The 15,332-nt window shown below is 38.7% G+C and overlaps 1 protein-coding gene and 1 long non-coding RNA gene across 3 annotated transcripts in view; both read left to right on the top strand.

Moving 5' to 3' along the window:
• Positions 1-15,332, top strand: part of LOC135434244 (uncharacterized) — an 80,432-nt gene that overhangs the window by 60,793 nt on the left and 4,307 nt on the right. The window lies entirely within an intron of this gene.
• On the top strand, positions 13,042-14,422 carry LOC135434226 (casein kinase I). The gene has a single exon (XM_064690725.1). It carries the CDS (start codon positions 13,277-13,279, stop codon positions 14,420-14,422), a length of 1,146 nt encoding a protein of 381 aa, XP_064546795.1. The 5' UTR covers positions 13,042-13,276.

Raw genomic sequence — 15,332 nt, 5'->3', positions numbered from 1 at the left:
GCTCTTGGCATTCACCGCGTGCCTTATGGTCAAAATTCATAGAGGCCTACAGTGGATACCAGGAGAAAAACGTACCAAACGACGGCACTCACGAGCCCTGACTGCGGGCAGGACATCAAAAACACCAAACCGGAACTAGCGTAATGAGATGCAAAAACAGCTGATGATCGCGCACAGCGCACTTGAAAAGGCGAATGTCCTTCGCAATTGAAGGCTTTTTGGGCACACGAAGCCCCAGCCAAGCCATTGACCCAGGCCACATTGACGCGTCGCCGAATCGAACCGGTTTCAAGCAGCACTTGGGAACGTTTTTATTTTATTTTGTATTTTTGTTTTGTTGTGGCACAATTTACGTCTTTGGTCCTTTTGCGGGGAGCTCCGTTCCTTGCCAGCGCCGCGATCGTACTGCTCGAATTGTTGAACGCGCAACTCTACAAAACTCTCAGCCCCGGGCAGAGCCTTAAGTAGTCGCGATCCCACCTTTTAGGGGTTGATCTCGGCGCACGGTAACAGGATCAGCATCAGCAGCAGCAACAACAACGGCAGCGCTCTCCCTCGCCCAGAGCCGAAATCCGGTTTTTGGGCTCATTTGGCTTAGGCTTTGGGCCGGGCAGCTGCTTGCCAAAAAAAAAAAAACTAGAAGAGAAGCATTTGATTCAAACATGCATTGGCTTAGGACATACGCAACGAGAGCGCCCGCTGCTCCTAGTTATTGTTATCCTTGCTGATTTCATGATTATGCGCCTGTGTGTGTGTGATTGTGGTGTGTGTGTCCCTTTTGCCTTTATTGTTGCTGGCGTTTATGGCGTTGCAAATGCATTTTTATATCCTGTTTATGTGCGCGCGTTTTTATCAATGGAACTCTGATTTTATACCCTCCACTCGCCGCAGGACGAGAGGGTGTCCTGGCTGCGGCCCAGCAGCTGAACTGCACTAACGGCTCGTCAACATCAAATGCTGCATGTCATCCATATACCTTAAGATCTTGATGGTTTCTTTAACTTCAACAGTTATTATATAGTTTCTTTATGTTCTTTTGTAATTTTATGTTGATTCTTCAGTGCAGATAGGCATAATTGTTATATAAGGTTACAACAAGGGGTTCGCCTTTTGTTATGTTAATGACTATATAAGATGGAATTCTCTTTAATTATTCTTCGATAACATTTTTTGCTACTAGTAATAATAATATTTGTATATCAATCATGATTAGGTTAGTTAATTAGTTAATTCAAACGTTTTTCTTAATTTCAATTAAGTGTTAGGCTAGGTTTTTCAACTATGTTAACAAAAATAGCCAATTTTTTAAATTATGTTCGCGACTTATATTTTGTTAGTTTGAATACCCTTGTAGAGGGTATTATAATTTAGTCATAAAATTTGTAACGCATAGAAGGAGACATATTCGATTCCAAAAAGTATATATATATAGCTGATATAGTTATGTACGCCTGTCCGTCTGTCTGTTTCGCTGGCAACTAGTCTCTTAGTTATCACTCTTCTTGAAACTCAGTACATATGTCGGAACTGGCCGGACGGGACAACTATATCATATAGCTGCCATAGAAACGATCGGTCGAAAAGTAGGTTCTCGTATGGCAAAATGTTCCAAAATATTTTTATCAAACTCAGCATTTACGCGCTTCACTATTCTCACAAGGGTATTTAATCATCGACGTGCCGAAGATATACTTTATTTTTTATTTTTTGTGTTTAGTTTATATTTTTGAGGTGAAATAGCGAACGCTGTGGGTCCAGCAGATTCGCAAGAAGAATCCAAATATATTGGATAAAAAGAGATAAATTGTGCTATATTTGAAGTACGAAAAAAATAGCTTCTATGTTTAAAGTAAAAGATACCCAGCATCTAGAGCCAGCAAATAGTTATACCCAAGTAAATTTGTATGCCAGATCGCTTATATATACGTTTGTAGTATGAAGAACCATAAGTTTAATACATTTGATTAAACTATAAAGGGAGCTAGGCACATATATTAAATTATTGAAGACAACTGCTGTTTTTCGATCAATAGTAAACACACACACAATATGAAAATCAGAGCGCATCTGGAAAATGTGCACAGCAGAGCGAGTCAGTAAAGTCAGATGTGCGGAGAGTATTGCAGGGCGGAGGCAGCTAAACAAAAGTATAATGCGCATTGTTGTCAGCAGCGACAGCAGCTGATCGAACGAACAGCCAACAAACTGACAACAACTGCCAATTGAATAGAGGCCCCTAAAGAAGGACGAGCCCAGCCCGTCAGCCCAGCAGCCCGTCAGCCCAACAGCTCGTGGCCCGTCACAGATTTGCGCCCGACCAACATAGGCGGCTGCATTGGACCGAGATTTTTCCACTTTTCCCTTTTTGGGTAGAGCGAATTGGCGCCCCCAAAAGGACACAATAACAATAGGAAAATGCCAGGAAACGTTTCACAGAGCCGTTCATGAAAATTGCATCAACTCGGCAGCTGTCAACCGGGTCTTGGCTCATGCCAAAAAAAAAAAAAAAAAAAAAGAAGAAAAACTGAAATAACAGCTGAGAGCCCAAGCGGCTGCTCACAGAAGCGTCTATTGATTTTAGCTGTTGCTATTTAAAATGTTTGAGTCAGTCGCCTTTTAATCGATTGTCAGATGCCCAACGCTTCAATGAGCATGCACTCGCACACACACACACACAATCAAACACATCATATACCGAGCTATAAAAATAACATGCTTCTCTCATACATCTAGCTGAAAGTATCTCGACTGGGCAAATGACGCGTCACATCATAAACTTGTGGCAAGCCGCCAGAATCAAAGTCAAAGTGTGCATAAAGCATATGCAAAAAAAAAACAAAACCCACAGAAATACACTGCAAAAAAACATAGCTAAAGAAAATGTAAATAAATTGAACCCCAGAACTATTTAGGAATATAAATTAAACTTAAAGAAAAGTAGACCTCATAAGTAGGTTATGGCACAATGTGCGCTATATTTCAAGCCTATTCCTTAGCAGAAGGGGGAGATATATCCAACCCCATAGAGTATATGTATACTTGATCAGCATCAATAGACGATTCAATAGGGCCATGTCCTTCTGGTATCGGTCTACTATAACATATAGATGTATTGGGAATGATGACTCAAATGTTAACTTTCTCTTATTTCGAGATATCCTAACCAAATTTTGGCATATCCAAGTACTACTAAGATCCTTACATAAGATCGAAATCTTTTGAACATCTGGCTACTATATCATATAGCTCTATAGGAAGAATCTGTCGAAAAATAAGTATTTGGATGCAAAATCCTTCTTTTTTTTTATACCTTGAACAAACTGCATTCACGAGCTTCAACATTCTCCACGCATTTCAGTTAAGCCATAACGATAATGTCCACAAGGGTATTTTATATGCGGCATGCCAAAGATAACTTTCTGTCTTGTTTACTTTATTTCAATGATTTTTTTTGTTTTTCAAAATTGTTAACAATTTTAAAAATTACAAGTTTAAACCAATTTTGGATACCCATGCTTATAATTTGAAGCTCCACCAAATCTTTTCTGTAAATATCTTTGATCTATAAAATATAACCCTGCATAGGTTTTTTAATCCATACTATACTCTATGTAAATACAATCTGGTTTCAGATTGAGGCTTATACAAAGACAACTTGAGACTTATGTGAAGAATACTAACGTATATGTTTTATCTACTAATCTCATTGATATAAATGACAAATCCTCAACTGTAGCTTCTACGATCTTCAATCTGAAATTAAATATCCCAACCACGAATTTTGGCAACACGCCGTTCTATAGAACAGCTTATCATATTACAAATGCAATATTATTTTTCTCAGTGCACTCATATTGCTTGAGCTTATTTTGTTTTGCTTTGCTGACTGCTGCTGTGGCATAGAAATTTTTATGCCCGCTCTCTTGTGGCGCTTATGTATGCACAAACACACACACACATAGGGACATACACGTTGACACAGACATGCAAATGGTGTCCTGTTCACAGTCTAGACCCTGGTCTCGTATATCCCCCAATGCAAAACTGTCTCAATGGCTGGCAATTAGCTGCTGTTGTTGCTCTGCAGTCGCATTGCTGTCATATGAGCACTTAAACATGATTTTAATGTCAATGGTTTCCACGCTTCGCCGTATTGCAACAGACTTAACCAGAGAGAGAGAGGGAGCGAGAGGGATAGAGGTAGAAGGAGAAAGGGTAAAGCAAAGGAAAGGACAACAAGCGACAGTTTGTTTGCACGCAAGGAAGATGAAAGTGTTAGAGGTCGTAGCACCTCTTCTATTTTTTTTTTTTTTTTAGATTTTCCCACTTTCCAAGCAGCTGGGAAGCTGAGGTAATGTCCTCCCGTTAGGTGTCACGGCTGCTGCAGCCGTTTGCTTGTTTAATTTGCTGTTAAAGAAGCGAAGGGAAACAACTACTCTTCAACTCTCTGCTAGCTGCTGTTATTAAAGTGGTTAAGCGTTTTAAGGTTGAATATACTTTTAATGATTTAAACTTTAAGATAATAAGCTTGTTCGCTTGTTACTAGTATTCTGTTGCGATAGCTACAAAATATAAATATATTTTTTTCGCTTTAACGTTGGCTAAACATATGACATTTGATTTATTATGTTTTTTAAAAATTGTTCTATAGTATATGCTGTTAACTATGTATCAAAGTATACTCTCTAGTAAACTATCCGCCAAACTAAACGGTTATATTCTATACCATAATCCATCTATATTATACTATTCTATACTTAACTTTACTATTCTATCGTATACTATCTTATACTATCCTCTACTATACTATACTATACTATACCATACTAAACTATACTATCCTTTCCTATACTATACTACACTATACTGTACTATATTACTCTATATATAGTACTATACTATACTATGCCATCCTATACTAACCTATACTAAACTATCCTATACTATACTATACTATACTTATACATTACTATACTATTTGACTATATTTATAGTACTATACTATACCTTACTATACTATCTAACACTCTACTATAGTATTCTTTAATAACCTATATTATCCTATACTATCCCATACTATACTTTACTATACTATCCTATAATATCCAACACTTTACTATATTATTCTATACTTACCTTTTACTATCCTATACTATATTTTACTACACTATACTATTCTCTACTATCCTATACCAAACTATACTCTCACTATCCTATACTATACTATACTATTCTATACTATTCTATACTATGCTATACTATACTATTCCAATTATACTATAAGCCCAAATTATACATTATATATAATAATTTTTTTATAAAATAATATATAGTTTCATTTTGTTATTTTTTGTCATAATAGAAAACCCCAAACTCAATTTACTTGTGGCTAAGTTCTTAGCTTAAAGACGCAAACTCAATTTACTTGCGTCAAACTTTCGAGCTTCAATAAACTTCAATGGAAAATGTCTTTATCAGTAAAGTAAAAATTAAGCTGCCTGCAAACAAAGGCCAGAGCAACTCGAACAAACTCAAAGTAAAAGAAAAATTTAAAAGAAAAGTAAAAAAAAACGCTGCAAGCAAATTTTCAACGCCAGCCAAGCGTAAGAGATAGAGAACGAGCCAACTTGAATGTAGAAAAGAATATTTGCAACGCTTTTTATGCAAAGCACGTAGTTGTATTTTTTATATTTTTTATGCAAAATTTGCACACCGTACAGCAAAGCTTGGGTAAGGACGAAACGAGCAGCATAAAAATGTTATATCCTTCCGTGCACCGAACAACAACAACAACAACAACAAGGACAACAACCTGCCATTAATGCTCGCATATGTACACACCCGAAAGCTGCTTCTACAAATCATCTAACAGCATCCTCTGCGCCCCTCCAGCACCTCAGCCGCAGCCTCAACAAAAAAAAATAAAATAAAATGGAGGAAAAAAAAAAATTACGAGTATTTTTGGGTGCGGTCCTTGACATCGCGTACGACGCATGACACTCGCCTGCCTGCTCCTTGTCTGTGCTTGAGATTCGCAGGGTTCGCCGCTCGTTTCGAATTCACGATGAACTCGATTTTACGACAGCACCCGCCATCAACCAACACAGGCACAGGCACATGGACACGGACACGGACACGGACACATATACAGCAGCAGGCGATGCCGATGCTGTCCAGAGAGACTCATGAGTGTCAGCACCGAGTCTGCCTGTGTGTGAGTAATTGTAGTTGTAGTAGTCGGCCACACGCCCACGCACACATACACAGACATACACACACACACACACCAACAGTTTGAGCCTGCAAAATTTGGTAGCTTGCCCAAAGGCCCAAAGGCAACTCTCTAACTTATTTATTAGTGGGAATTGTTTGCGAAATGTTCGCAAACCCCGAGCGTATTCTTTATAGAGAGCGAACCATCAATTAATTAGATTTCTAGATTGCCCTTGTTAGTAACTTATTTAATTTTAATTAATATTTTTAGTTATTTATTTAAGTAAGATATATACTCTTGAAACTTTTTTTAATCTTTTAAATTCTATACAATTTTCTGACTAGAAATTGTTCTTCGAGCCAATTCAGCATTAAATATCAGGCTCATAATTCAAATTGTTAACAATGATCTACAAATCTATCACATTTTTTAAAGCCTTTTAAGATGAAATGTGGGAAATATTTGTACATTTTAGATAAGCAAAAGATAAGATAAAAAACTTTATGAATATGGCTGAAAAGTTTAGAATAATTTCAAATTCCCTTTAAATCTCAAATGTGAAAACATTTTTGTTATTCACACGATAAGATTATAACAAGATATTAAGAACTCTGAATTTTCTAAAATTAAAGCTTACATTATTTATAACACAATTTCTCAATTATTGTACGATTTTATTTTGGACTAATAAAACAAGCTCAAAATATAACATAGAAAAATTTTAAAAAATTATTTAAATTCCAAAACCCTAAATTATATTTAAACTCAAATCGATAAACATAGGTTATACAATTTAAAGTTAGTCGTATATATATACATATATGATGTCTAATATTTTCATATGCAATAAGATAATATGTTATATATTACAATTAATACTCACTTTATAAACTTGTCATTAATTATTATTATTTATTTTAACAATCAAGCTGATGATATTTATTGAACAACAACAACAACAAGAACAACATCAATGACAACACCAAAAATTTGACAGACATATAGTAGACGTAGTATATTCCATTACAACATCAAGTACATACCCAATTGGCGTTACGACGCGCACTTTCAACGAAACGTTCGTTAAGTTTTTGATTATTTCTTTCTTGATTTAAAATTTTACTAATTTATTTAAGCTTTGCTAAGTGATTGCGGCTTTAGTTGTTAACACTTTTTATGTTTAAAATTATTATGGCATTTATTTTTTTTTTATTACACACTGTTTCACTTTTGATCGATTTTCTGCTTTTCTTTATCTTTCTTTTATATCTGGGATTTTTCCAGCTCGCTGTTTGCAAAAAATTGTGTAGCTGTCGGCTTTGGTTGACTAATTAAAATTGATTATGGTCCGAGTCGTTTTCAAGTTTTTTGGAGTTGTGTGTGTGACTGTGTGTGTGGGTGAGTGTGTGTGTGCGTGTGTGTGTCGCTCTGTCTGGTTTCATTCTTTGTGCCTTACAAGCTCCTCTAACTTAATGTTTGTTCCAGGGCAGAAGTTGTGTGTGCAGTTTTAGCTTGGTCCAGTGTCGAGTGTCGCGTTGTCTCTGGCGTTGTTCTGATTTTGCTTTCTTTCGTTTTGCCTGCCTGCCTGTCATTTGTCAACTACAAGTGTGAGTGCTGTATGTATGTTTGTGTGCGCGTGTAGATGTGTGTGTGTGGCAGCAGAAGCAGCAGCAGCAGCAGGATCAGTTAGTAGCCGTGGCAGACGTGGATCGCTGAGCGTGGTTACGTGTGTAAGCGCAGCACCAAGCGCACTAGTTGACGCCTAAACGTCTACTACGAATTGCGTTTGTTGTAGCGAACCCCAATTTCGAAAAATTCCAAATGGCGGCACACGCACACAAGTGTAAAAGCAGCAGCAGCAGCAGCAGCGGCAGCATCAGCAGCAGCAGCAGCAGCATCAGCAGCATCAGCCGCAGCCTCAGCCTCAGTCTCAGTCGCCGCAGCAGCTGCAAACTCGCGCGCAGCGGCAGCATCCGGAGCAGCGCCAGCTCTCAGCTCTCAGTTAGCTGCATGTGATTTATGTACAAAATGGCAAAAGCAACAACAAAATAATACAAAATACACTCACACACATACACATGTGTATATGTACGTACATACAGCATCCGACACACTCGTGTATGAGCTGCGCTGCTCGCTGCAGCGACTTAATCCCAGTTCTGTCCTGTTTTTGGGGGTGGCATTGCCAAGCTCCCGGTTTGGCCTGCTGCTGCCTCCTTTTATTACATAGTTGCTTATATATAGGCAGCGTATATATTTATATATATGTGTGTGTGTGTGTATCTGTATTTGAGTGTGCACACACACACACGAGCAGACTGTTGCTGCCGGCTTTCGATTTTGAGTTAGTTTTGCTGATTAAAGCTTTCTTGAGTGAGTTTTTTCTCATTTCCTACATAATTCAATGTTTGCTTGCTTTTAATTTCAATATATATAGAACATTTAAAACAGCTTTAAATTAAATTTAAAGTACTAAGTTTGAGGTGATAACTAATTCATTCTGTAGGGCATGCTCTTAGTTAGTTCCAGGCATTCATTATATTTGCCCTCTCTCTCCCTTTCTATGCATAATTTAACTGTTAATCTAGCCCAGCTGCGCTCTGACCGCATTGAAACTAGCTTTAAAATTGTTTGCTTTTTGTATGCCATATTTTCTTTAATTATTTAATCAAATGCAACTTTCTAAATAGCGCCATCTCGCTTGCACGCACCAGCAAAAGCTTTGCAATGGCCAGGCGTAACTTTTGCTCAAAGCTTTGCACTAAAAGCGCTTTCGATTCTAACCATTATATATATACGTGCTGAGAGAAAGTTTGCAAACAGCATCTCTGCTTTTACCTCCATCCAAGGTGAGAGTAAAACTCTGCCACAGAGATAACAAAAACAGGGATATGAAGAAGAAGCACAGCGGCAGCAGCAGCAGAACGGCAGCAGCGGCAGCGGCATAATAAAAATCCATTTTTATAGTCCCGGCAACATCGCAGTCGCTGCCGCTGCCGCTTCTGCGGCTGGGACACACACAAACCACCCCGCCGACAAAAAAAAAAAAAGATTTACTGACATGGGCAAAGGGAGGTTACGGGGTGTTACTATTCCTTGTTCCTGGGGTGGCGCTGCCAAAATGTATGAAATTTTACTGCCTGCCAACGTCAACAGAAACTTCAAACTTTTGTCGCTGCCGCCAGCTCTGCGGGCTGCGCGGCTGCTGCTGCTGCTGCGTGAGCGCGTGGAATGTTGCCATATGCCGCCATATGTACATCTATACATATTAAATGCTGCTCTCTGCTCTCCTATGTATACCTCTCTCACTCTTTCTCTGTCACACACAAACTTTGCCTCTCACTAGCACTGTGTGCGTGTGTCTGTGTATGTGTGCGAGTTGTTTGCGTAGTACGCTGGGTACAGTCGCTGCCACCAGCAGCAGCAGCAGCAACAGCAGCATCACCAACAGCCGAAGCAGCGACGCTCTCAACGACTGCGACGTCGACAGCAGCAATAATGTCCGTCCCTTTATCCCAAGCGTCCAGACGTGCAGACTTTTGACTGTGTGGGGTGACCACTTTTTCGTGCTTGACGATGCTGCTGCCTGCTCCTGCCGCCTGCCGCCTGCTGCCTGCTGCTTGTTGTTTTTGTTGCTGCTGTTTCTTTGATTGCCATAAACAGGGTGCCACAGTTGACAGTCTGACAAAGTAAGAGATAAGACTTCAAACTACTTCAATTAATTTACCAATGCTAAGCTAATTAAATCGTTATATTAAACGGTTAATTCCCCGACTGAAAAACTGACTTATTGTTGACTAAAAGTAGTAGCCTATCGCTTGTACGAAAAGAACACACTGCAAAAATTTCTCAAGCGAGAGTGAAAAATTGGTGGAAAACAATTGTTCAATACAAATTATGTTTTATCCAAAAGGCTGTAAGCTTATCGTTTAATATCATTATTTTCACTTAAAACTTTTATAATTATTTACACTTTCAAATATTCATCCGTGCATGTTCTATAGACAATAACTAAATTTTGGTTTTGATGGGATTTCAACTGAAGTTAATTAGTGTTTTAATAGATGCAAGAAGCACCCTGTACTTAAAGAAATTAAAAGGAAAACTTAAGGGCCAGTCAAGTATTCGATAACAGCAATACCAAAAATAAAATAAATGGTATATAGCACCCTGTAGTCAGATATTATTATGTTCAACGCTTGCAACACCCTGTATATGCAAAATACAATGTTCAACAATGTCTAATAGGCAGCAATTTTGATTTAATAAAGCCAAAATCAATGTACGACCTGCATAACAATGTGCATACAAGTTCGCTGCTGCTAAAACGAATGGCGAATTTGCATTGAACAACACCCTGTATTGGGCCATATTTAAGTTTAACAAGTACATAAGCACTTGGCTTCAAGCACATAAACAGCGAAATGGAATTAAGTTTGCATAGCAAAGAACATAAACTGCTACAATTACAATAACAAGGGCCTTAGACGACACCAAATTGAAACTAGTGTAAAACAACAACAACAAAGATAATAACACACCAATAGACACACACACAAACACACACACACAGCCCCGCAACGAGGCTGCAAAACTTATTTTTTGCCAATGGCAATGAAAATAAAACAGAGAAAAAAAACCCTAGAGAAAATAAAAAGGAAAATAACAGAGTATGTAATTTATAATATCCTTTGTGCGCGGCTGCTTTGTGCTTGTGAAAAGTGAAAATAAGTATGTGCATGTGTGTTCGTGTGCGTGTGTGTGTGTGTGTGTGCCTCTCTCTGTTGTTTGTAAATGTCAAATACTTAATGCCACACACACAAACACACTTAGAGCTGCTGTCGCGCTTGCCGTTTGTGCCGGGCAAATAGTTAAAACTAAAATAAATTTAGTTGTGCGCGCATACACACACACACGCACACAACTACACAGAGAGCAAAAGATAGCGGCAGCCGCCATTTTGCTGCACGCCCTTCGTGCCTTGCCCGCGCTGATAAGTATGCTATGCTTGTGTTTGGCTTGGCCCGTTTGGCTGCCGCACAAAATCTCATTATATTTGTTTTATTTTATTTGCTGCCTCATCGTCATTTTCTTCTTCAGCTGCTGCTTCTATTTTGCTGTTACTTCTATTTTCCTTTTGTTTGTTTGTTTTTTCCTTAATACCCTGCACTCATCGTAAATGGGTAAAATAGGGGTATATATAAAATAGGGGTATAATAAAGCTGTGCATCATCTCACAGCTAGAAGGCCAAATTTTGACTTCCATCGTATTGATAACTCTTTCAATAGCTTTAACATCGATTTTCAGTCGAGTTTTTGGAGCATTTCCAATTAACCAATTAATTTGCTTCCCATATGGCGTATACATATTATTCAATTCTACTTTCTTTCCCAAATTATTTAAAAATATTCTCCTAATTCCTGATTTTCTGTTTGAAGATATCTTAAAATGCATTTTTTATGACCTGAGTATTGTTGTGCTTTTGATTATATTTGTTACGGAGGCTGGGTACAGGGTATCTTCTATTCAGATACTCTTGGCGAGTGAACTTTATTGTGTTTTTTTTTTCGCCATTCTGTTTTTATGTCTATTTCTATGGTTTGACCAAAGTACTTTTGTGTGTATACGCAACTGACTTTGGCCAGTTGACCACCCAGTGCCCCGCCCTCGGCCCCGCCCATGGCATTGTCATCTACTTACTTACTACTTACTGCGTGCTTAGTTATTGTTTTAGTGTGGCCTTTTGTTTCAAAATTATCAACAATGGACTTCGCCAAGTGAAAGGTGCTCGGACGTTGAAGCTGGGAGCGGGGTGGTGCGGGGGGGCGGGGCAGGCAGCAATGCTTTTAATAGCATTTAATGCACCTGTACACACGCACACACACACGCACACCAGAAGTTAAGGAGCTTTGTTCTTTGTTGGCATTGTCCTGCTGCAACGGCTGCAGCACTTAATAAAGAGAGAGTGTGAGTGGGAGTGGAAGTGAGGGGGAAAGCTATAAAAGCAACAACAGCATCAACATCAATTTTATTATCATCATCACGGCTATGTTCATGATTAAAGCACATAAGCGGCTTTATAAATGCTTTATTTTCCCTGCGTTTGTGCATTAATTATTTATTTTATTGTCGCTTCAATTTCACTCTTTCCCCCCAGCTTTTTTTAGCCCTGTCTTTGGTCCATTGAAGCTTAACAGCAAATAGTGAAATTATTAAATAATTTTCTAAATACATAATAATTATAATTATATAATACGTCAAAAGCTTTTTTAAATTAAACGATTTGTTTTTAGGCATTAATTAATTTGTTATATTGTGGACATTGAATATGTTTTCTCTTGTTGTACTTAATATACAGTCAAATACAGCTTTACCAGGCAGCTCAGCTACCTAATAAATATTTGTCCTGCAGATAAAATTGAAGCGTTGCCATCTCGCATTAATATATACGATTTCTATTGCTTCGATTGACATACACAGTGTTGCCACTTTTTAAAATTGAGCACATATGGCAGCATTATGCATTGTTTGTTTTGGTTGGCTTTTAAATATCGAAGTAGGGTTGCCAGACTTTTAAAAATGTATATGAATATATAAAGCTTACATTCGGTTAGCAAGAAGATAAACAAAACCACGCGCAACTCTAACTACTTGTTAACTGTAGCTACTATTAACATGAACTTTGACAAGAACTTGCTAAAAATAAGCATTTAAATTTCTAGTGATTGCGTTTTCGCAAACGCCAGCAAATTGAACTAAGTTTTTGAAGTTGACCCAAGGCAAATTCTGTTGTGCATAATAGTTGACTGTGGAAATTGTCGTATATAGCAGGCATTTGAGATGTATATACATACACACGTTCTGTTCATTTCGATTTTTAGATTTATTAAGTAAAGAACGTTTTTAACAAGCATTTCCAGTAGGTATCCATCACGGATTCCGTGCTCAACAATTTAAAATTGATCGCCTCAATCAATGACCGGGCAACAGTAGAACAGTTTTTACTCTATATATAATTCCACAAACCACAAGCTGTGGAAGTGGACCAAATATCAACTGCAATGGCTACAAAGCCGGTGCCATCCGGTCGCGTTAACCTATCGAATCTGGCCCTGGAGAATCGCATTGTCGGCGGCAAGTATCGGCTGCTCAAGTCGATTGGCAGCGGATCGTTTGGTGAAATCTATCAGGGCATTAACACGCAGGACGGCAAAGATGTGGCCGTCAAGATAGAGGCGATCGATGTCAAATATCCATTGTTGCGCTACGAGGCGAAGGTCTACGAACAGATCGGGCCACATGCCGGACTGCCCGCCCTCCTGCACTACGGCAGCGAGAAGCGCTTCAATGCGCTGGTCATGGAGCTGCTCGGCCCCTCACTGGAGGATCTGTTCAACATGTGCAAGCGCCACTTCTCGCTGAAGACGGTCCTCATGCTCAGCGATCAGCTGCTGATGCGACTCGAGTGCGTGCATCAGCATAGCTTTATACATCGTGATGTCAAGCCCGATAACTTTCTGATGGGTCTGGGCAGAAACTGCAATAAGCTGTATATGATTGATTTTGGTCTGGCCAAGCGCTATCAGGACCCGGATCGCTGCCAGCATATACCCTATCGCGAGGATCGCAATTTGACTGGCACGGCACGCTATGCCTCGATCAATGCCCAGCGCGGCGTCGAGCAGTCCCGTCGCGATGACCTGGAGTCGCTCAGCTATTGCATCATGTACTTCAATATGGGCAAACTGCCCTGGCAGGGCATTGTGGCGCCCAATAAGCAGCAGAAATATGAAAAAATACTCGAGATGAAGCGGAGCATGTGCATCGATGAGATATGTAAATCGTGGCCCGTTGAATTTGCACTCTTCATGAAATATACACGCAATCTGCGCTTCCAGGATGAGCCCGACTATGTCTATCTACGTCAACTATTTCGTCTACTATTTCGCACGCTCAATCATCATTTTGATCATGTCTACGATTGGAGTCACTTGCATCAGCAGCAAAAGGAACGTGAACGTGATCGCGATCGTGATCGTGACCGCGACCGCGACCGTGATCGTGACCGCAATCGTCGCGACCAACAGCTTGTCGAGCTGGAACTGAAACGTCTCCGACGCAGCCGCACCGAACAGAACCGCAACCGTTTAGACATTGGCGATGGACTCAAGATCCACAAGCATCATGATGATAAGCAGCTAAAGTGATCGGATAATTGAAAGAAAATCTATTCCAAATTATTTAAGAGATCGATTTGCATAGTTTCATGTTAAATTGTTCAATGTTTAGAGCTCGTCTCACTGCGTTTTATTTGCGTTTGCATTTTCCCTTCTTTTTCTTTAATGTTCGGTGTGTATTTTTTGATACCCTTGCCTGAGGTTCACGAAAAATGTAACGCATTGAAAGACGCAGCTCCGTTTCAAAATTCTTAATCAGCAACAGTTTAGTCTATATATTTTTTACCAAAATAGTTTTAACTCCCAAACTATCTAGTCCTCTAAAGCTTTGCATGATATGACTTTTTGCTGCAGTTAGACATAAATATGTGGATCAGAATTCTATAACTTTTAGCTTTCATGGACGAAAACAGAGCTTTTGAATAAAAACTTTTGTTATAAATAAAAGAAATTTCATCTAAAAGCTTGCGCAACTCCGAACAATAGGTCAAAAATTGATTTTTTGTATAAAACAAAATTTTCTGTAATATAATTTAATTAAATTTTTGCTCTTGTTTAGTGAAGATCATAAATGAGATGAGTTTTTTATATTACCATGGCAGCGAAATGATATCGATATCCGATCTGGCCTGCAACAAAATGACGTATATATGCAAAGTTTCTTGAGGACAGCTTTATCGACTTGGCATTTGATGCTAATCAGGAATATATATACATATATATATATGTATATATATATATGTATATGTATATGTATATATGCTCTCTGGAGATATCTTCCATTTCCCAATATTTTGCACAATCAAACAAAGTTGTTGTTTTTTTGACAACTTTCCTTGTCAGAGTTATTTAGAAAGTTTGTAATATTTTCATTAGGCATCAGGTTCCAAGTAACTAAAAATAATTCTTTGGAAAATTTCATATGATTTGGTTTAGTTAA

Source organism: Drosophila montana, unplaced genomic scaffold (genome assembly GCF_035044405.1).
Source record: "Drosophila montana isolate Dmon_TW-CO22-7 unplaced genomic scaffold, ASM3504440v1 contig_3282_1, whole genome shotgun sequence".
NCBI lineage: Eukaryota > Metazoa > Arthropoda > Insecta > Diptera > Drosophilidae > Drosophila > Drosophila montana.
Note: the sequence above shows the minus strand (reverse complement) of the source record. Positions and strands in the feature narration are given on the sequence as shown.

What these genes read in the sequence shown, in the direction of transcription:
- LOC135434226 (XM_064690725.1), top strand. Translation starts at nt 13,277, where the DNA reads ATGGCTACAAAGCCGGTGCCATCCGGTCGCGTTAACCTATCGAATCTG.